Source organism: Eleutherodactylus coqui, chromosome 10 (genome assembly GCF_035609145.1).
Source record: "Eleutherodactylus coqui strain aEleCoq1 chromosome 10, aEleCoq1.hap1, whole genome shotgun sequence".
In the NCBI taxonomy this organism is placed as follows: domain Eukaryota; kingdom Metazoa; phylum Chordata; class Amphibia; order Anura; family Eleutherodactylidae; genus Eleutherodactylus; species Eleutherodactylus coqui.
The window spans coordinates 26214597-26237142 of record NC_089846.1 but is presented as its reverse complement, the minus strand read 5'-3'; the positions used below and the strand labels follow the sequence as shown (position 1 = coordinate 26237142).

Below are 22546 nucleotides of genomic sequence, written 5' to 3'. Positions count from 1 at the left end.
TACAAGGCAGTAAAATAACACCATGTTCTAGTTTTTAGGTGATATCGCCCATTCGTTTGTATGGGAGCCCGCAAAATTGCATCACACACACATGCGATTTTTTTTTTTTAATTTTCTTATTGAAATAACATGCAATTTTCAGGGTGGCAATGTAATGCATTTTTCTAAGAAAACCCAATTGCGCATGTGAGAAGCAGAAACCTACTTTCCATGTCCCTCTAAGGTTACATTCAACAGGAACGAGTGCAATATCAGGCCGATATCACGTTTGCCAACGTGCATTTTACTTGCTGATGCAAGAAGTTTTTCACTTCTGTGAAATTGTCAGAGGATCGCGAGTATTTCCCATTGGGTTCAATAGGAAATATCGCACTCACATGTACATAGCACGGCATGTGAGTGCCATGCGATGTCTTTTAAGGTCCCATTGAATACAATGGGCAAGGCATTCCGAGGAAACGGTCGAAAATAAAACGTGCTGCGGGGCAAAAATTTGCTCATGTGAATAAGTCTATTCAAAAGAATAGATTTCATATTCATGCATGTCTTGTGCGCATTGCAACACACAAAACTCACACAAGATTTTCACCCCTTTCAATAAGTTTTAAGTCACGTGGGACCGCTAAATGAAGTAAGGAAAGGGTCCTCCTTCTCTTACGATAGGGGTAGATTGTCCAGGAAGTAATCCGCCGTCTTCTACCGGAGATTCAGGCACCGATTTGCAGTGAGAGTCCCTGGAATGAACACAGGTCCAACGAAGAAAAGTTGCCTTGTTCTGGTTGGCCCTGTCCTCTTTGCTATTGGGTGTTGAGAACCTGTGCAAGACCCCTCCCAAGGAGGTAAGGAATAGATGCCACTCGAAAGGACAACACTATGAAGCTCCCGAATCTCATTGTCAATTGGCAACTTGTCAGATCCATCAGAAATGCAATGTGCGCTGGCAGGCTATTTATGGCATACTATTAAGGCCGTTATCGTTGACCAGATGTGCGGAGAATCATACAAGCTCAAAAGACTATAGCCATTAGAGAAGCCGATGCTACGTTCGGTATTATGCTGAGGTATGTTCTTAACAAACCTCCAGATGGTCTTCTAAAGCCTGAACCTGTGCCACTGCTAGGATTTAATAAGATGTCACTTTCCAATCTGAACTCCAATTAACCAGGCTGATAAACTGGGCTGAATATTCAGCACAAAGTATAATGAAGCCCTACCAGAAATATTAAGCTTCATATCCATAAAGAATATAATGAGATGTTTAAAGCCGCCACTTATCTGCTGTGCTCTCCGAGCAGCGAGATAACCCCTTCCCGCTGTGATGTAGTCAAACACCATGTTATTACTGTATGTTGGAAGGAATACTGATTGGGATCAATGTCTTATTTTAGGATTGCCGGGTTAATCTGGACCCGCAGGAAAACGGAACGCCAACGCCCCGGGACAGAATTTTTTGATCGGCTTTTTTCGACTACAGTAGAATGGAAATTGGAAGGTATCTGTAAAGACAATGAACGTTCTTCTCGTCTGTTTCCTCTGCAGTCTGGGAAGACGAGATTGCTATCTATTTGCTTCACAAACCTTTAATTCATGCTGTAATGTGCAATGTCGAAATGGATATCTCGTGCTGCATCATTTCACCATCCCGGCTCTGCCGCGGACTAAACAGATCAGAGTCTATTGACTACTGACCGAAGCAATTACATACAGTAGTGTATACCAGGGTAAACAGCCTTCTTATATAAGTGTAGGAGGGGTGCCGCCTCTTATAGGTGCGTGGCTCTACCGCTTTGTATATAGCTCCGCCTCCATGCAGGGACTTCCGCTGGGGGTAGAGTCTGCAAAAAAGGTGTACAGCTGGGCTCAGGAGATAATGCACCAAAATGTGACTCATAATGCACCACACGGTGTTGTGTATGAATACCCCACCACCGACCCAGTGACACAGCAAGAGTGGGGAGGCGGGGGAGCACTGACAGGCACTCGGGAGAGGCGTTACAAGTGCCAGTAGGGAGTGCTTGCAAGCACTATAGAGAATTGGGCTAGGCCCCAACTTAAGCCCTTGACTCTCCACCTGGAGAACGAGCTTGGAGTTTCGAGGCTGAGTCACAAAGTTAGTGGAACAACAGAGAAGGAGCAGATGCAGGATCGGGACAGCCAAGCATCACCAGCACCTGAAGTGGTGGAGGCCGAGCCAGGAAGAGCCCAGCAACTGCACCATTTCTTTATCCGTGATATGGGCGGTGTTACAGCTGCTGATTGGCCATATTGAAAAAAAAAACAACCAAAGGATATTGCAGATATTTTGGCATCATCTTGGCCATATGTGAGCATATCTGGATGCCCCTTGTTGGCAGTGAGAAGTAGGACTAATAAAAGTTTTTATAAAGTTCACTACAAATGGCCAAGGATCTCTCCTCGGAGGTTTCTAGCCAAAGAGCTTTCTCGGACAGGTTAGGCATACTGATGCCCAAGCTAGGCTCGATAAAGAGTTCAGAGAGGACCAGTCAGGAAAAGCCCCGGGCTGGGATCCAACGAGGAGGTAGATGATGTAGGGCTGGAGGCCATCCGGCCTGGGGTGCTGCGTAGTCTCAAATTCCGGCGCTCCCTAGTCAAGGAATGCGAGGACCACATACTTGCTGACAAACTGGTCTTTTTTACTTGCCAACGGTCAAACGACTAACAAGATACACGATGGTCTCTTACGCCAAGAGGGTGTGGTCTGGTAAAATGCTCCGTTGGTTTGGTACCGGTGTTACACGTTTAATTTCCCTTTTGGGACTGCTTTGGGCAGCAGTGGGATGTATACTCCAGTAGAGAATAAAGTCATAGACTAGAGGGACCGTTACTTTCCTTCAGACCGAAACACTCCTGCAATATAGCTTCTTGCTTCGATGCTCCTCACACCCCAGCCACCGTCAAACTACTGCATACCCTGGGACCTTAGGTTTCACCCACGTCACATGGTCCTCACCAGCCCACGCTTAGCAGGCCAGGTCCCTCTTAAAGGTACATGTACTTAAACACAATAAACATGCTAACTAAGCATGATATGAAATCCTTAGATCATGGGGACAATATAGAGAGCTCTACACCCCCTATAATTACATAGATATTCTTATAGCCATCTATATGCATATGCAAGCTTATGGAAAATCCCATTTATCCCCTTAATATCCATTGATAGATCGGAAGAAACGGCTTCATATCCCGACCACTGACTCCGCAGTAACTGTAAGCTCAGGATTATTCCCAACAGTGAAACATTTTTTTCCCTGCCTCGCCGCGCTATTGTTAATACTACCACAAGATATCATATATTATATAGTGTGACAGGGAGGCTGAAACCTTCTACAGAGACAGAAAATCCTATTTCATCTTGACAAATGTTTGGCAGTCTTGGTTTGCATTTTACTTAACCCTTTATTACCAGCACTATTTCAGGTTTTCGTTTTCATTTTTTTCGTCCTCGCTTTTCAAGGGCCATAACGGTTTTATTTTTCTTTCGACATAGATGTGTAAAGGGTTGCTTTTTGTTGGACGAGTTGTATGTTTCAATGGTACCATTTATTTGTTCCATGTGATATAGTGAAAAACCTTTAAAAAATTCTAAGTAGTGCGGAAAAAAAAATGCAATTGTGCCATTTTCCAGGAGGGGTTTGTTAGGTTGTGCTTCTGGGACCTGTTGTTCTACGGGTTTCCAGGAGCACACTTCCATAGGTATAGGATATTTGAGCTGGCTGGGTATGGAATTCTTCGGCCAGCCAATCACCACCGGGCTAGAGGGGCTGGTTTCCTCATTTTTACCTTGTGTTTGCATTCATGCGTGTTGTTCCTGTTGGTGTGAACAGCAATGTATTCTGTGTATATGTGCAGGGTGCTGGACATGTGCTGTGAACTGTCCTGTTCTGTGTGGTATGCATTCCCATGTGTGCTGGTGTGAACTGTGGCCTGTTCTGCTTGCATCATTTACCATATAGGGCGAGTTAGGTCCTTAGGTTCCAGCGTGGGGCCGTCCCAATTGGGACGATCGCCCTGCTTGCAGGCAGGATTCATAGGGTAAGTTATCTTATGAGAGTAAAGACCCCGAGACAATAAGGCCCCTTGTAGCAGGTTCGAGGGCTTAAGTGTCTTGGCAAAAATACGAACCAATACCTCTTATGTACTGTAGCAATTACATTGGTTTATGCATGCTGGTTTGCGAGGTGAGTGTTTTGCGTGTTTGTCTGTCACTGGTATATGTGTGTATTCTTTTCCATGCCTGATCCACCCATCCGTTTGTTGTTGGATGCCCGATTTGTTAGTGGGCAGATGCCCGAGACTTATCATGTCCCCTTTGTCCATTGTTAGTCGGGTGCTAGAGCCTTGTTTTCTCTGTCTGTTCCTGCATCTAGCCACCTGTATAGCAAACTTACATATCCGTTCTGGCTGCCGTTGTACCAAATGATCCAGGGGTCGCAGTCCAGGACGAATGTAGCAAGTTTTGCTTTTGCGGAATTCATGGTGCACTTAACTTTATTCTATGGGTCGGTACCATTACAACAATAATTATATTTATAATTTAAAACACAAAAAACTTTTTGTTATCATATTCAAAAATTTGTATTTGTCAATCAGTGGCAAGCTGTAGTTTTTATGTCTACCATTTTTGGTAAATACAACTTTTTGGTCACTTTTTATTGGAAGAAGGGGTGACTCAAAAACTCTATTCAACGTGTCGGATAAGTATTGCAACACTTAGTGCGGGCTTTTAGTTTGTTTTCCTTTAGATAGTTTTGTGGAAAAAAAGGTATTTTTTAATAGTTTAAATTTTTTTTTGTTTCCCACAAATTTAATTTGACTCGCGCTGTTATTTTTTTTAGTACCCAATTGTTTGATCACCTTTCCAATATTCCACAATACTTCAATATTGCCATATATTGCATTTTTAATATTCATTTATAAAGCCCTGCCACAGGCACAGCTTAATATGGTGAATTACATGGCAGCTTTCACTAGGCCCAAGACTACAATGGCAACCATTGGTACCCTGCTATCATATCACATTGGGCTGATGGTGAGTCGAAGAGCGTACTCTCTTAAATGCCATAGTCAGGATTGACAGTTCATGTAAGCTGTCTACCAATCTTGATTGCAGCTAGCTGTGATCACAGCTGTTTGTGGCGGGTATCGACCGTTTCACACAGCCAACACTCACTGAGTATGCAGCATACCTAAGCTACACCTTTGTGATGTACATGTGTGCGGAGAGTTGGTCGCACAAAGGTTCCGAGGATAGCTCACATAAGGTCCAGGAGTTATGACTGCAGTATCCCCAGCTCCTCACACTGCAGCATAGCTACACAGACACAGAGGAATATCCCTTGCTCCTCACACTGCAGCATAGCTACATACACAGAGGAATATCCCCTACTCCTCACACTGCAGCATAGCTACAGACACAGAGGAATATCCCCTGCTCCTCACACTGCAGCATAGCTACATACACAGAGGAATATCCCATGCTCCTCACACTGCAGCATAGCTACATACACAGAGGAATATCCCATGCTCCTCACACTGCAGCCTACCTGCACAGACTAACTACTTCACGTCTATTCTTCTTGCTCAGAGACCAGCACCTCATTCCCTCTCCTTTAGTCACATTAGTTTACAAATCATTGACACAGCAGAACATCAAATGAACAATAAAACATTCAGCAACAACCATAACCCCTTACACATGTACATCACAGAGGATGAATGGGTTAAAGCAAACCTGTCAACACTTCTCTCCCCATGAAATAAGCCTAGGAGTCTACAAGATGTCCTAAAAAAACAGAGGTTACTTATCAAAGACCCAAAATCTTAATTATACCCCAGATAAAGAGGAGAGCAGTCGTTTGTAGCCCTCAAGTGGTAAATAAAATTTACTCCTCTATTTCGGGGACTAGTGCAGCATAATTTGTAAAGATCTCCCCTACAGAATAATCTGTAAAGTGAGATAACCCTAAGGCCATATTCCAGAAAAATAGGGTTCAAAACACGGAAATCACACGGACACATTGCATGTACTATTCTCATCCGTGAAAATGGACAAAAATCGGACATGCAGCCATTTTTTTTGTGTTCTGTGTGAAAAGTTGGCCATGTGAATACACAGCGAGCACACGGCCTGAAAACGCAGTCGTCTGAATCAGTCTTTAGCATTACATAGATGACCTTCAGCCTCTCTATACTATATGTTTATACCACAGGGAGAAAAAATGGGGAAAGATTCTTTTTAAATAGTGGAAAACCCTAGGGGCCCTTGACCAGAGCTATTGACCACTACTTGAATGAATGGTTGGCTATGGAATACATAATACATAAATGGGTTGGGTCTTTGTTAGCGGCTCCCTGCACTAGGCTGAGCAAAGGGCCCCCTTTATGATGTTCATAATCCATACCATTGGTCTATACTAAGCATAGCTTCATTGTCTTATGGGTATGAGGAGGTCAAAAATTAAAGCCAACATGGCTGCATAGCTTGTGTTACTACCTGATGCATACCGCTACTTTGATTGGCCAGCGCTGCTCACGTAGCATGCCTCTTCCTCAGATAGAGCTGTTACATGAACAGCCATGGTGGAAGCATCTGTACCTGTTCCCTCTCTCCATGCTAAGCAAACAATTCACTTTCTCATTTGCACCAAATCCCTTTGTGTGTTTCCCCATTACTCTACTGCCCCCAACTGTGCATGGCGAATGTGGGCTGGCAGCACCATAGACAATTCATTTGGCAATACTGCCTCTTCACTCTTTGGCAATCATTCCATTCAATATGAACTAAAGGTGTGGCTCTATCGCCCTTCCTATGTACCAGAGAAGCGTTGTGATCATCTTGCATTGTGCAGGTTGCTTTTAAGGGGTTGTCTTGGAATGACCATTCCTGTCCATATGCCCCATTAGAATATATATACTATAGAGAGGGGTCCCCCACTCAAACCTCTCTGTAACACCCGGTATGTCTATACAAAACATGGATGAGTAGTCATTTGAATAGCCACCATCAATGGTATAGCTATAGGAGTCGCAATTGTGGCATGAGCCCCTTAGCAATATGGGGCCCACAGGCCCCCCCCCTTGCTATATACTGACACCGCCTACGTCTAGTAATTACCAGCAGAGCCGCTAATTTCACTGTCTGTGCTATGGTAGGGTTCCCACCCGCTCGATGAGTCAACAGCCCAGCCAGTAATTAAGTCTAAAGGCTGGTGCCGGTATTTGTTTTTTACCAGCCATGTTAATCGCTAGTCAAAAATAATCGTCAGTTGCCAATCAGCTGGACAGCGACCCAACACCATCAAGCATTTAGCACCATCTGTACCTCTGTAATCAGAATGTGACCCCTAACATCTACCCCCACCCGGTGTTTGCATTCCTGCACGCATATGCTGTCCTATACACAGTGGAGACGCTGAAAGGGCAGAGGTTAGAGGGTCATGGTCTGATTAAACCAGCAACCGTGAGACTGGAGCTACAGACAGAGTGAATGAAATTTTTGATGGTGTCAGGTTGCTGCCCGGCCGGAGGTCCACTATGGGGGACCTATTACAACTGGGGCCACTATGGGTTCACTAACACTAATGGGGCTACAATGCAGGGCTCAATTATTACTTGGGCAATTAACGGGTCACTATTACTACTGGAATGACTAACAGGGTCATTATTACTACTGGGGCCATTAAGGGGGTCACTATTACTACTGGGGCAGCTAACGGGGTCATTATTACTACTGGAGCCATAATAGGGCCACTATTACCACTGCGGCCACTAGCGCGGTCACTATTACTATTGGGGCCACTAAGGAACACACATACTATTTGAGCCACTATTGGGGCACTATAACTATTGGGGCTTATGAGAAAGGCACAATTACTAGTTGGGGCCACTAGAATAATGAAGTTTCAAAAACATACATGTACAGTAAGGGTATGTTCACACAGCGGATTCTGCCTGTATTTTCCACGCAGCATCTGCCTGTAAAGCCGCGTCAGGAATCTGTGGTTATTTTGCCTTGGATCTGCATGTTGATTTAACCCTATTATTACTGAAGGCATATATGGGGTGTGTATTAATGTGAGGGGGCTCTCTCTTCAATCGAAACTATAAGCCAATGCTGGCAAAACTAGGGAGGGACCTCAAAAAATGGCGCCCCTTACAATTTTATGGTTCGGGATAATTAATACTGTAAAAATGGACTCCCTCCCTAAATTTTTATATTTCTTCACAACCCTTCCACTAAAACTACCTAAATCCTATTTTGACAAGATTCAACAGATATCTCTGGACTTTGTCTGGGGTGGCTCTAGGCCTCGGGTGAGATTTAAGACTCTTATACGTCAAAAGAGAAATGGAGGAGTGGGCCTTCCAAGTTTCACTCTATACCATAAGGCATCCATTTGCAACTGCATTCTAGACATTATACACAATAGATCATCCAAGCTCTGGGTCGAACTTGAGTATGAGAGCATCCCTTAACAAATAATGGGTCTATTTTGGCTCTCGCCAACTTCATCTCGCAAAATCCCATCAATACCACCTCTGACGAGTCGGCTTCTGGACATTTGGAACAGCTTCGCGATCCGCTTTAGACTGATATCTAGACCGGGTCCTCTCACTCCTTTATCTGGGAACCCAGATTTTTCCCTGCTAAACGAGAAGCTCTCCCGACTACCAGAGGGGACTCCTACTCCCTTGCGGATCAGAGATGTCATTCCCACGTCGGGGGTTCGGCCTATGCAGGAGATCTTGGGGGGGGGACTCCAGACCTGGAGCGTGGCTACGATATCTTCGAATAAGACATTTTATCCAGACCCAGAGACCCATGGAAGCCCTCAGATCTCCTCTTTCCCAATTTGAACGACTCTGTATGTCTCCCACACCGGTTAAGTCCGGGGTCTCAGTAATATACCATCTCCTCGTATCGGCAGAGACCCATAATGACGCTATCGGTTATATAGGGAAATGGGAGAGAGAGCTGGGGAAAACTTTTACAGGCGAAGAGTGGCTCAAGACATTTGCTTTAACCCACGCCCTAACTACATCATCCAAATATCAAGAAACTAACTACAAGCTACTCTGGCAGTGGTACAGAACACCCACAATTCTGCCCAGGATGTATCCCCAGACACCTGCTGGCATTGCTCCCGGGGAAGAGGTAGCCTCCTCCATATTTGGTGGGAGTGCCCCCTGATCTCCCCCCTCTGGAGTAACATAACAAACCTCTACAACGCAATCTATAGAGACTCGGTAGACCTCACACCGGAGGCGGCACTACTTTCTATACTCCCTGGCTCCATAGCTAAGAACAAAGCCCATTTAGATTCTTCTTAATAGCCATAAGACAAATAATTCTGAGGCTCTGGAAATCTCCCTCACCCCCCTCGAGAATCCAATGGCTGGAAACTGTGGACCATATAGCCCAAATGGAGGAAATAACGGCGAGAACAAAAGGGAGAGGTACTATTCAGCCTGGTCAGCTTGGATACTATTCCGCAATTCCAAAGCTCTGAAGATCTGGCTCCAATCGGGAGTTGTCCCAGCTTGACTCCACTATTCTCACGGTTCATTTTGCTCAAATACAAGATACCCTAGTGAGGCCATTAGTACTCCCCATCCCCCTCCCTCACCCTGTCCCACTGACCCCCCCCCATCTGCCCTCCATTCTGTCCTCTACCTTCTACCTTTCGCTCTCTCTAATCTCTACTAATCTTCACTATGTTAACTTTATTATTTCCTTCCGTTTCTTCTCATACGAATTGTTATTTGAATGACATATTATGACAAAATGCTCAAGAGCATATGAAGCGATATGTATGTCAAAGTTATCATACTCTTAAAAACCCAATAAAAAAATATTTTGAACAATAATGTGGGGGGGCTCAAGCTTAAATTTTGCACCCAGGCTCATGAGCCTATAGCTACACCCCTGGACACCATATACATAGAAGGGGAATGTATGCCTAAACGAGGCTTCCTTTGACGGTAACAGCTGATTGGTTGATCACTTTAATTTTGAAAAGGGGCAATTTCAATCCGACACGTTTTACACTGCAGCTCTGCGTATTCAGATCGGCTGCTAGATATCAGCACCAGCCCACCACTACCGCCCCAGCAGGTGATTACATAGAGGACTGATTTGTATTACAAGGATAGCATGGTTAGAAATGACCGGAGATTATAAACCGAGCCAAATGAGATTCAGTAAAGGGAGGAAAATCCTGATGTAAAAGAGAAAAAAAATCAGACGGGGACATAAAAAGCAGCGTAGCGTGCGGTATCACAGCAGCGTGGGATGTTTGTAGTACGTACCTCACATACTGAGGCGGCTGATGACACCGCATCCCCCCTCCGCTCAGACAATTACGCATGCAGAAAAACGTGAGGGGATTTACAATCATTTCACACAGTCTGTATAACAACCTGCATCCCGGCTCTCCTCCAGTATATCTACCTGCATTCAAAGGCCAGGCCCGGAGCGTAAATCTAAGGGGGTCGTTAAATGGGAAGCCTCCGTCTGAGCCATTACCAGGATTTATATTATCTTGCACATTCCGGCGTTCCGGTGAATATATTTATTATAGGTTATAAAAAGGCACAGAGCAGCGTATACCACGCGCAATATAGAACCCAGCCGCATGCAAACACCGGGGACCTCGAATCCAGGGGCGTAACTAAAGGCACGGGGGCCCTAATGCAAAAGGTAAGCTGGGGCCCCCCCTCTATCTGTATCTGTACCCGTACCCATACCTAAACCATGCTGCACAGAGGCATAACTTGAAGCTTCTGGGCCCCAATGCAAAACCTGTAACAGGGCCCCCAACTATAATGCTTTATTCATAGTACTGGGCTCCTTATATGGAGAAGAGAGGTCTTATGGGCCCCCTAAGGCTCCTGGGCCCGGGTGCAACCGCATCCCCTGCATCCTCTATAGTTACGCCCCTGCTCGAATCCACACTTTAGGAACATATTACTATAAGGTTTTCTTTTAGAATGCCCCAATTATATTATTATCAGGCAATGGCATTGTGTGAACCATGTGTTACTTACTGATAGCTTGATAAATAGGGCCATCATAACTTGGGAGTGTATCACTGCTAACTCCCCCGACAAGCGGATTGGTTTGTGGTAAGGAAGATATAGCAAAAAAGGGGGGTTACTTATTCCCTTTGGGAGGGGTAACATCTCTCCTTAGGGAGAGCACCTAGAAGGTCAGGAGACTTATAAGGCCATCCATGCTCCTCTGGGTAATATGCAAATAAGGAAGATGGAACAATACCTCTGCAGCGCCACCTATTAGATGGCAGCTTTCCTGCAAATCAATTCTTGACCCTTTATACAGGTCTATAGAGCAATGATTGAGATCATTGCTCCACAGACCAGTATAAAGGGTCAAGCATAAATTTGAAGGAATGTTATCATCCAATAGGTGGCGCTGTATTGTTCCAGCTTCCTTATTTACTTATTCCCTTAAAACGGCGCCACTCTTGTCAATGGACTGTGGCTGGTATTGCACGTCAACCTTACCGAAACGAATGAAGCTGAATTGCAGTACCAAACACAACTGATGGACAAGAGTGGCGCTGTTTCTCAGAAAAAAAAAATCGGACCCGTTTTTTTCTCTCATCCCTTATCATATAAACCAATATACTGTATTTATTGATCTTTAGTGATTTTTAGGGATCTTCCTACTTTTTGAGAACGGCAATCTCATTTTCCACAACAGCTTCTTTCCCACGTAGAGCCTTCTTCGGGATACATTTCAGGGCTACCAAATGTTCGGTATCCTTTTCTTGAGCCAGAACGACCTCGGAGAACGCTCCCCTGTAGAGAAAAGACCGGAGATTAGTGTTTGTTCATCTTAGGGTGCCTTCACATGGGGCAGAATATTTCACAGGATGCCGCACCAAAATGCACAGGGCTGAATGTGGATTTTGATGCAGGATTGACAGCTGAATTCTGCCATTTTTAATTCCGGATCAAAATTTGCACATTAGACATGTGGATTTTAGCGCTAATTTTTTCCGCGTGGCGGAATATTCCATAGCCTCCTGCAGAATGTTCCATCTCATGTGAAAGTACCCCTACAGTTCATCAGACCTACACAAACCATAGTCCTATGTCATTTACTGCATTACTTTTTATAGATCACAATTCTTTCATCCCGCGTTCAGCATCCTGCCCTCAGCTTCCTGTCTCCAACCCTAATTTATGGACAGTCCTTCCCTACTCTGTTCTTTTCCATGCTGCACCTTCTGGTGACCCTTTCAGTACCTCATTTTCTGGTATCAGATATGTTTTATATGTTGGGCAGCAAAGTGAGACATTTTAGTATCCTCTATGCTTATAAATCTTACCTACTGCTGACCACAAGTGTTGGGTCTGTCACCATTATAGACTGTATGGCCACCAATGGCCATGGAGGTCACTTGGCTTAAGGTCACCACCAGTCTAGGTGGTATCATAGCCAAGGACAAAGGCTATAAGTTGGACCAACACTATTTAATTAGTTATAGCATGCAAAGATTGAACCCATTAATGTTTCAGGCCCCAATTAATCTTCTGTCCACCTCTTGAAGGACTCATGATATGTATAGGTCATACCTAAAGATGTCTGAAGATCATATTATAGCCTTTTTCCTTCCACCCACAAAGGCCCATTGCTACTCACCCAGTGGGTTACCAAAAAGAGCATAGAAAATAGCCTAAGGTGACCTACGCATTTTGCTGTATGGAGCTCAGCGTTATGGCCATTGGCTGTGGTTGGCGGGACACTCTATCAGCTCCTCCTTTCCACACCATTGGCATCATTCTGGTTCCCTTCTTCTGTATTGCAGGTGCCGCATTATTTCTCTGACTGCTCTCTGCCCATAGGGTGCATGTGCATGCCCAGCTTGCCACTTAAATGGCCAGCATGTGCACCCAGTTTTCCTGTTCCCAGCCTATCTCAGTCATTCACCCCTTATTTAAGACACCTATCTCCACCGAAAGGTCCCTGAAAGAATGGTTCCAAGTGTTTCAAGTGAAAGTGCTCAAGTATTCCACTTGCAACCTGATTTTGACCCTTGCCTGCATCCCCAGCTTTCCAGAACTCTGCCTGGGCTGACCTCAGCCTGTTTTTTATCCCTTGACTGATTGCCACTTGCAAAGACCTTGCGCCTGATTTACCATACTGCATGAAATCCACCTGGCCCAACTTCACCCTGTTATGGTGGCCATGTCCTAATGAGCACTGCAACTTCAGAAGTTTATGTTCCCCAAGTGCTGATGCTTTGATGGACGGCAATGCATGATTTCTAAAAAAAGGGTATCCCTAAAATGTAGAGGTGTGAGCCAGAGGAGCAAGCAGATGCTCACTGGGCCCAACATCAGATCAAGAGGAACATCTCAATAGGGCTCGAAGGTGACTAGTTCCTCAGGCCATTCAGCACCATCCCGAAATCAAGTCTGAAATCAAGTCCGGCACTGGGAGAAACGGTTTTCCATCTGAGTTGAACAAATAAAGTTGCTATAACCATGTGGTTGCCTCTTCTTGACACCATACAGCAAGGCCAAGGAGTGAGGAAAGCATGTGACCGGAAGTTCTCCCATCGGTTCCCTAAAACGGTGACTTCCCGGACTGTGACTGCGGAAACCCCGGCAATCCCCTTGGGCATGGTGGGTCGATCTTCGGTCCTGCCTGAGGTATCCTGGCTGTGGGTCCTCTTAAACTAGCAATCTGGACCATTCCTCAAGGCTCTGCACTGGGCCTACTAATGTCTTAAATAGACCTGGTGGTGTAAGACTCTAAAGAAGGTTTATCAAGGAGTAATTCTAGAAATTGGGACATCTATTACCATCTTTAGAATACAGAGTCTAGTAATTTTGGTTTAAAGCTTATTTCCCGTGGCTGATACTCCATTACTATGTGTTAAGTGATAAATAATGATTTCCATTAGCTCCATCTACTCAGCGGTGGATGACTGAGACCGTCATCATTTCAACAAGAGGTCTGATGGATGAATAGATGCAACTGTGAAGCACATTTCATCCATCTCTGGTGGTAATTATCGCAGCCTATAAGTTATGTGCCATGATTATCATCCATATACTGCCATGACTTTAGAGCGTAATACCTCCTCGGTGACAGCAGCTCCCACTTCTATCCATCAGCACCAGAGCAGTAGACAGATAATCACACTATGCCTTTCCAGCCGGAACAGGCCTTCCATTACCTCTGTGATGAAAAGCACACAACCAGACTCTACACTGCACATAGATTTAACACATTGTAGTACAGAAGAGTAGAAAAACTACTAGTGGAGATCTGCAGATTGTATACCTGACCACCAGGGACTGGCCATATGACTGACCACCAGAGACTGGCCATATGACTGACCACCAGGTATTAGATGCACTGAATGTTCTTCCCCTTACATGCTTGAATGTTGATTGTACCACCACCCACCAGACAATTAACTACGACTGCACCACTGACAACAAGGGAGTTAACTGTGATTGCAGCACTGACCACCAGGGAATTAATGCTGACTGTACCATTGACCACCAGGGAATTAATGCTGACTGTACCATTGACCACCAGGTAATTAATGCTGACTATACCATTGACCACCAGGGAATTAATGCTGACTGTATCACTTACCACTAGGGAGATAAAACTGACTGTACAACTGACCACCAGGGAACTAACTTTGATTGTACCACTGACCAGCAGGGAGATAACATTGACTGAACCATTGACCACCAGGGAATTAACTTTGACTATAGTACTGATCACCAGTGAATTAACACAGACTGTGCCACTGACCACCAGGGAATTAATGCTGACTGTACCACTGACCACCAGGGAGATAAAAGTGACTACACAACTGACTACCAGGGAACTAACTTTGACTGTACCACTGACCAGCAGGTAAAAAACACTGACTGAATCTCCAGGGAATTAACTTTGACTGTACCACTGACCACCAGGGAACTAACTTTGACTATACCACTCATCACCAGGGAGATAACACTGACTGCACCACTGACTACCAGAGAATTTACGCTGATTTCACTACTGACTACCAGGGAATTAATACTAACTGTACCTTTGACTAACCAGCAGGAAGTTAACATTGGCTCTACCAACAACAACCAGAGAGTTAACACTAAAAGCACCACTAACCACCAGGAAGTTACACAGAGAATGACACTCTGAACAATGAACAGGCTAGAAGGAAGCCTAGGCATTTGATGACCATGGGACGGAAGCCTGAGCAGCGCAACCAATAAATGCCAATGCGGCAGCACCATGTGACCTCAGCTGCGCCGTTATAGCGAAATCAGTACTGTTTTTGGAACAGCATGAGTAAATTTTTGCAGTTCTAGGTATTTGAGCGTTAGCTGTTTGGTCCCAGAAACCCTTTTAATATTGAAGTATATACTGTATGTGGCTAATTGGAAAGTAGGGACCGGGCAATTTCTCTTGGTACTCATTGTTAGGATTTCAATAATGTCCCCCCCACCTCCCTTCCTTAGTTCTCTTATGTATTGGTCTTTAATGCAGAGGTTGTGCCCATTGGCCCTGGGCACCTAAGAAGCGCAAGATACTCAGATCCAACATAAAAAAATCCTTGAAAACCATAAATTGCAGTTGTAGTTGTCTAGTTGATGGGATAGAGATTATGAGCTGACCACAAAAACATCTAGTACTGCTTAACAAAAAGTCTACGGCCAGTTCGAAAAACACTTCTAAACATTCTTCAAGGGTCTGCATCACGTCTTCAGGAACATTGTACTTGTATCTTCTTATTACATAACGCATGAAACGGAATCCAGCCAGTAGGTATTAGCGCCCCAATCACTGCCATTCCCCGGTAATTGTTTCACACTGCTTCTTCGCTTCTTACTTGTGACTTTGTGCTCTTCTGAAGGGACATCCACCCACTCACTGTACTATGCTCCCAAGCCTACGCACAACATATCCCCAGCTCACTAACTAGCAGTCCTTCTCATTAGCAGAGGAAGGCTGGCATCATCTCCCACGGACGATGGCACTGCGTAGGAAGAAGAGGGCAGTGACAACAGCACCCAGCCGGGCTGACATGATGGCAGGCAAATAAAGCGGAGGAGGAGAAGATATTGGATTAATCAGCTGGAGGAAGGAAAGCTACAACGTTCTACATCCAGGATCCTGCTGATTTCCGTGATCGCAGCGGCCTCACGATACAGTAAATGTCTGGTACAGTAGCTAAGCACGCATGACTGGCCTGCCTTCCCTCCCGTGACACATCGTGGGCAGAACAGATAATTAAGACAGCAGGCGAAACATGAAAAAACATATCTGAGCGGTAGCAAGGAACATCTAGGCAGATATTTATCTTATAAAGAAAAGACCTCGAGAAATAAAAAGTACAAATCAATCAAGACTGCAATTTTTTAAAATTTATTTATTTTTCAGTTTTTACCAATTTTCAGTTTTGTAAAAAAAAAAAATAAAAACGAGTTTAGTCAAAAATTGAAACTCTATCACCATCTTTTGCCGCCCTCACTGAGAGCACCACAAGGTAGTGCCTGTCACACTGATTACAGTGATATGTCTGCTGTGTGGATCTGTGCAGTACTTTTGGAGAAACTTGCATTTAATTAGTAGCACCCAGAAGTAGTCCTGTATATTCATGAGCTGCATCTTACCCCACCCATCCCGCTGTCCAGCCAATGATTGGCAGCCCTCTCTCTCCATGCAGAGTAATCAGAAGGTAGCAGTTAATCATTGGCTGGAGGGTGGGGTGGGTGTAGCTAGCCTGCAGCTCATCAATATCCAGGACTACTTTAAGTAATCCTCTATGTATTTGCTGCTACTAATTAAATGTAATTTTCTCCAAAACTAATAATAATCTTTATTTATATAGTGCCAACATGTTCCGCAGAGCTTACAAAATGGGAGGAACAGAAACAAAACCATGATTACATGTAGTAATCAGTTGATGGAGACAGTGGGGGTGAGGGTCCTGCTCCAACGAGCTTACATACTGCAGATAATGGGGTGATATGGAAGGTATAGGGGCTGGAGATGTGCCCGGTATGGCAAGGTGGAGAGTGAGGGATGCTGTACACATAGACAATGGTCAGGCTGTATAATGGCTGAATTGGTATGACTGCAGGGGGGCAGTTGATTACGGCTAGCAGGGAATGCAGTCAGTAGGAAAGGGAGCATGTTATCAGGCGGAGTACAGAAGGGCTTGGTTTAGGGGATACGGTATGTCTCCCTGAAGAGGTGCATTTTTAGGGCACGCTGGCAGTTGTCTGTGTCAGTGATTGCCTGGATAGTTTTGGGTAGTGTGTTCCAGAGGACTGGTGCTGCTCTGGAGAAGTCTTGGAGGTGGGAATCAGAGGTTCAAGTTAAATGGGCAATCAATCTGATTTCGCTAGCGGAGTAGAGCGTGCAGACTAGGTGGTTAGGTGAGGGAGGCAATATAGGGTGGTGCTGCGCTGTGGAAAACTTTATGAATTAAGGTAGTGATTTTTAATTGAATTCTGTATTTGACGGGCAGTTAGTGCAGTGATCAGCACAGGGCAGAGGTGTCTGAGTACCGGCTGGACAGGAAGATGAGCCTGGCTGCCGCATTCAGGATGGATTGGAGGGGGTAGAGTCTGGTGCAGGGGAGGCCGATCAGCAGCGAGTTGCAATAATCGAGCCGTGAGTGGATGAGGGCAAAAGTGAGCGTTTTTAGTGTGTCTACAGTGAGAAAAGGGCAGATGCTTGCGATGTTCTTGAGGTGCAGCTGACATGTTCGGGACAGAGATTGGATGTAGGGGGTAAAAGAGAGATCAGAGTCGAATATAACCCTCAAGAGAACGGGCATGTTGTCTGGGAGTTATGGTGGGGCGACACACTGAGACTACTGCAACGATCCACAGAGCAAACATATCACTGTAATCAGTGTGACTGTCACTCCATTATTGTACTTTCAAAGAGGGGTGCAAAAAGGTGGTGTCTTTAAATTGGCTTCTATCATTACAATGAAGCAGTGCCAGGGCAGGGGATAGGCAGAGTAGGTAGTTGTCTAGGGCTCCATTCGGATGGGACACAACTTAGGAAATAAAATAAGTCTTGCGTCTAACTTAATATTATCACATATGTAGTGGACGCAACTGTACTCTCATATATGAAAATTACATGCATGGACATAACATGCATGCTCAGCAGAAGAAAACATGCATGTTATTGGATGCTTCAGGAACAAAGGTGTAGTGGCCGGGAGGGTCCTAGAGGGTAGTCACGCAAGCATAAGTCCTAAAATACCTGGCAATGTGCTCCTACGGAGACACAGAGGGTATTGTATGGCGGAGGGACCCTGTCTCCCCCTCCCTTCTTCACGGGGTTAGACTAGTCTGCCCGGTAACAGCTTGCTCTGGATTGGCTGCTGCCAAAGAAAATCCCTGATTGGTAGAGGGAGGAGGAATGAGCCGGGTGAGACAGGATGTGAGGCGTGGTTAGAAAAAAAAGAGCGTGAGAAACAGGTGGCAGAGATGGAGGAGTTAGGAGAGAGGTAGGAGGTTGTCATCGGGAGGTGTACGAGAGAGATGTGCAACCGTGCTGCTGCAGCACATGTTGCTGAAATGGAGAGCTACAGAATCAAGTGCAATGTGGAGGAAAAGCGGAACTAAGAACTGTCTACACAACAGTGAGTTGTACAAGTCCCTGAAAAGTCAGGGAAAGTGCAAGCTGCCCTATCCTAGTTACTCCATTTTCTGCTAAGCTAATCTTTTGGAAACAAACCCTCGGATAACTTAGACTGGTGGGATTCTTCCTTGAGTAACCTTAGACCAAAAGAGAGTGAGAGCGTTGAAGTAGAGCTGAATGCGTTATTCAAGTATTTGGAGCATCATATAGATAAATGCACTTTAAGTCTGCACTGCTGTAAATTGAACTGATAATACATACATTTACAAAAAAGCTAGTAAATTGTGTACCTGCGGTTTGCAACAAAGCTACGCGGACTCATTTCAATTATTTCCAAACCATCAAGTGGAGTTCATCCCCCAAAGGTACTGGCGTCACGTGACAACATTGTTAGAATTGTTACTGCTTTTGCACCCTGTTCCACTGTGTGTGACCGAGCTGGGCCCTGTTACATGCCATTGCCGGGAGAGATTGCAGAGCCACCCGTAACATCCATCTTGCTTTCCCAGTGGTCTCCCCCACAGCGGCCTGCCTCAGCTTCGGATGTCGCAAAGGCTTAAGGTGTACATATTCTAAAACTCCTGTCTTGGGCACCAACGTAGCTTGTCCCGACCCTGCTAGCAAGTGGCGATCATGAAAAAATTAGTGTGGCCCTATTTAGCCATGACCAACATTGCCAAGTGAGTTCCTTCCTTCTTGGTCTGTCTGTATTTCATCATACGCTGTCTCCCTCCTTCTGCTCTACACTCCTCTGCCCCTCTCCAGCATCCAGAGTAAACACTAACTACCCCTTACTCCTGAGGATATTTTTACCATAGAGGTGGCCCCTTTAAATCTGGGACCCTATAGCAGCTACTATGCCTACTGTCCTGTTAGTTACAAACAAGTTACAGATGTAGCAAAGGTTTAACTTGAGACTTTGGGCGACCTTACACAGGACAACTACCATCTGAATAGAGCAAATGTAAGCAACAATTGTTCTGTGTAGACACGGCCACCCACAGGGTGACAAGCGATCATTTCCATTACTAGTCCCTTGTTTCAGCTGACCTTAAAATAGTCACTGGTTGATTAATTCTCATCTGGGGTAAACAGGTAATCGTTATCTTTCACCGACTAGTCAACAAGTTTGCAAGGTGGTGTGCACTTGTTAAGCTTGCACCTCCCACCGAATGCTGATTGGCTTCTGCATTTTTTTGAACATTTTGCCCTCCCACTTAACACTGATTGGTTCCCAAAAACCCATAAATACTTCCAGGTGATACGCAACTAAAGAGTCCCTGCTGGTCTTCGAAAGAACACTCCCTGCTGCTGTCTCTGGTTGGTTTTGGTCTTTGAAGATACAATCACTGCAGCATCAAGTGTTTAGTCAAACCAGCGAGAGACCATAACAGTGAACGTTCACTCGAAGACTGCTGTCACATATTTATGTCCGTTCAGTGAACTCGGCAACCAATGAGCGTGTGTTAGGCCGCCTGCAGACAACCGGGTCGGATCCGGCTGCGAGAGTTCTCGCAGCAGGACCCGACCCGAGCGCCTGCAGAGAGCAGCGCGTACTCACCCGCTCCCGCAGCTCCGGCTCTTTCATGTGCCGGCTGCCGGCACACGCGCAGAGCGGAGCTGGCGGCCGGTAAGTGACGTTTCTGTGTGGGGCTCGCAGAGCCCGCACAGAATTAGAGCATGCCGCGGTTTGTTTTCTGCGCGGGATTTCGAGCAGACAAACCACGGCTGTCTTCATAGGATTGCGTGTTGTAATGCAATCCTATGCAGGCGTGTACGGGCGGAAATTCTGTGGGGAATCCCGCCGCGGAATTTCCGCCAGTCTGCAGGCGGCCTTAAGGAGCAATGGAAAAACAACAACCCACATTTTAGGGCCCAAAACACATATATCGGGCCCCTCTGTTACTGTCTTGTATTTGTCTCACAGGTCATGTCTTCAGTGTGGATGCACTCTGCAAATTTCCTTGTCATTAGTTATGTGTATTGCACAGCTGCAGCATGTAAGAGGTTAATGTCAGGGATATGTCTGGAAATTGTAACAAATTGTCATATCACGTGAGTATGCAAGTATATATACGAGTGCAAGGTGAAAATGTGGGTTGTTGTTTTTCCATTGCTTCAACAGTTGGGTGTGGAGAGAGCGTTCCGGTCACATGGGGGTACCTTCAACCCTGATGTGGTGAAGAATGAAAAAAAAGAGAGGTTTCCCTGATGATCTTATTCCAGGATTCCTATCCTATGAGATAGAGCGAGTGAAGAGAGAAATAGGTTCCGCCTGTTACGTGTGCTGCTGGGATCTGTAGTTCTAAGCTTCCTAGCAGCAAAACTCCACAGGTGGTTGATGGTTAATTGAGCTGGCTGGGTGTAGTATTCTCCAGCAGCCAATCCCTGTTAGCCTTCAGCACATATAAACCCAGCTCTTGTCAGTCTAAAGGGGTCTTGTACTGTTCGGATGTATCTGTTATTTTCCCACTCAGATCTGTGTTTGCAAGTAGGTCTGTTCTGTCTCTCTGCTTCCCTAAAGATGGTTTGGACACCTGTAGTCCTGGTCTGCAGTTACATGCAGCTCCCTTTTTCTTTCCCCTTTACAGGTGCGGCCTCCCAACGTCTTATGTCTCACTCTGTGTGTCAGTTGGTGGATCCCTGACACAGTTCCCTATGTCAGCTCGGTGGCTGACTGTCTGTCCCCCCTGTATGAGGACACATAGACTTACTGTGAGTTTTATCTGTGTGAAGTGTCTTGTTGGTTCATGTCTGTTTGTATGTTTATTTTCTGTCAGTTTTGTGTCAGCTTCCTGCGTGACCTGTGATCTGTTCTGTTGCAGCTGGACTCCTGGTTAGCGTAGGGACTATCAATATAACCAGGAGTCATGAAGTGGCCTGCTAGCTTCCATTTTTGTACAAAATGTCAACTAATACCTGTTATTTATATATAGCTTATCACCTGTTACTAGTGGTTGCATTTTGCCTGCTGTGTGCTGTGTTCTCTGCTCTGTGTGCCCTGTTGTTCTGTCCCTGTTATGTGGCATTTGTATGTCTCCTGTTCTGACGCGTGGTTCCTAGGATCAGCTAGGGCCCAGTTCCAAAGACCACTGGGCCGCCCTTTATTGCGGGCGATGTCCCCGCTTAGGTAGGGCCATGCCATCCTCCCCGGTAGCACAGGGCAAGTTGCCTGAAACCTGTGTGTATCCGTCTCTCTTTGGTCACGATCGTGTGGGTCCTGTGCTTAGTTTGCCCACACGATCGTAACACCGCCTTGCAGTGTCCTGAAACCGTCAGCAAGTGAGTGTTAGTGGAGTGTTCGTGTCCTCCTCTGGAGTGTGTGTGTCCAAGAGTGGAGTCATACAGATAACTCAACTGTAGGCCCGGTGTCATCCTGTGTTCTTCCTCCCTGACATCCTGCACTTGTCTTTCCTGCACTGGTGTGTGAAATCCTACAAAGAATTGTGAGTGTATATTCAAGACGTATTTCTGCAAGTAAAGCTCCAGTTGTTGACCTTTCCGAGGATTTGTGTTTCTCAAGTTAACTATGTGTGGACTCTCATTTTTCCCGTCAGATATCCTACAGAGCAAGGAACGGTGGCATCACCCATAACAAGATTTTTCCCATCCACTACACCATTTATTCAGGTAATTGCTGCCTTAGTGTTGCCTTGAGAGGCCTGCCAGCTCCTTGGCCAAGTGTCACACTCATCCCTCCGGGAAGGAGTTGGTAGTGCCACCGTGACTTCCCTAACAACTGCCCCAGCCATCTTCTCAGTGGTGTGCCTTGTGTCTCGGTCGCTGCACTACCAGCACCTTATGGAGTTACTCCCAGCTTGTTTAGCTGCTGTCCGTGCAGTACATGACGGTTACTCT

The 22546-nt window shown here is 45.5% G+C and overlaps 1 protein-coding gene across 1 annotated transcript in view; it reads right to left on the bottom strand.

The window, feature by feature from the left end:
- The window catches only part of PNCK (pregnancy up-regulated nonubiquitous CaM kinase), a 79591-nt gene that overhangs the window by 24806 nt on the left and 32239 nt on the right, over positions 1–22546 (bottom strand). The window contains exon 3 of the mRNA XM_066580661.1: positions 11713–11844. Within this exon, the coding sequence (XP_066436758.1) occupies positions 11713–11844 (132 nt within the window). The remainder of the gene's footprint in view (positions 1–11712; positions 11845–22546) is intronic.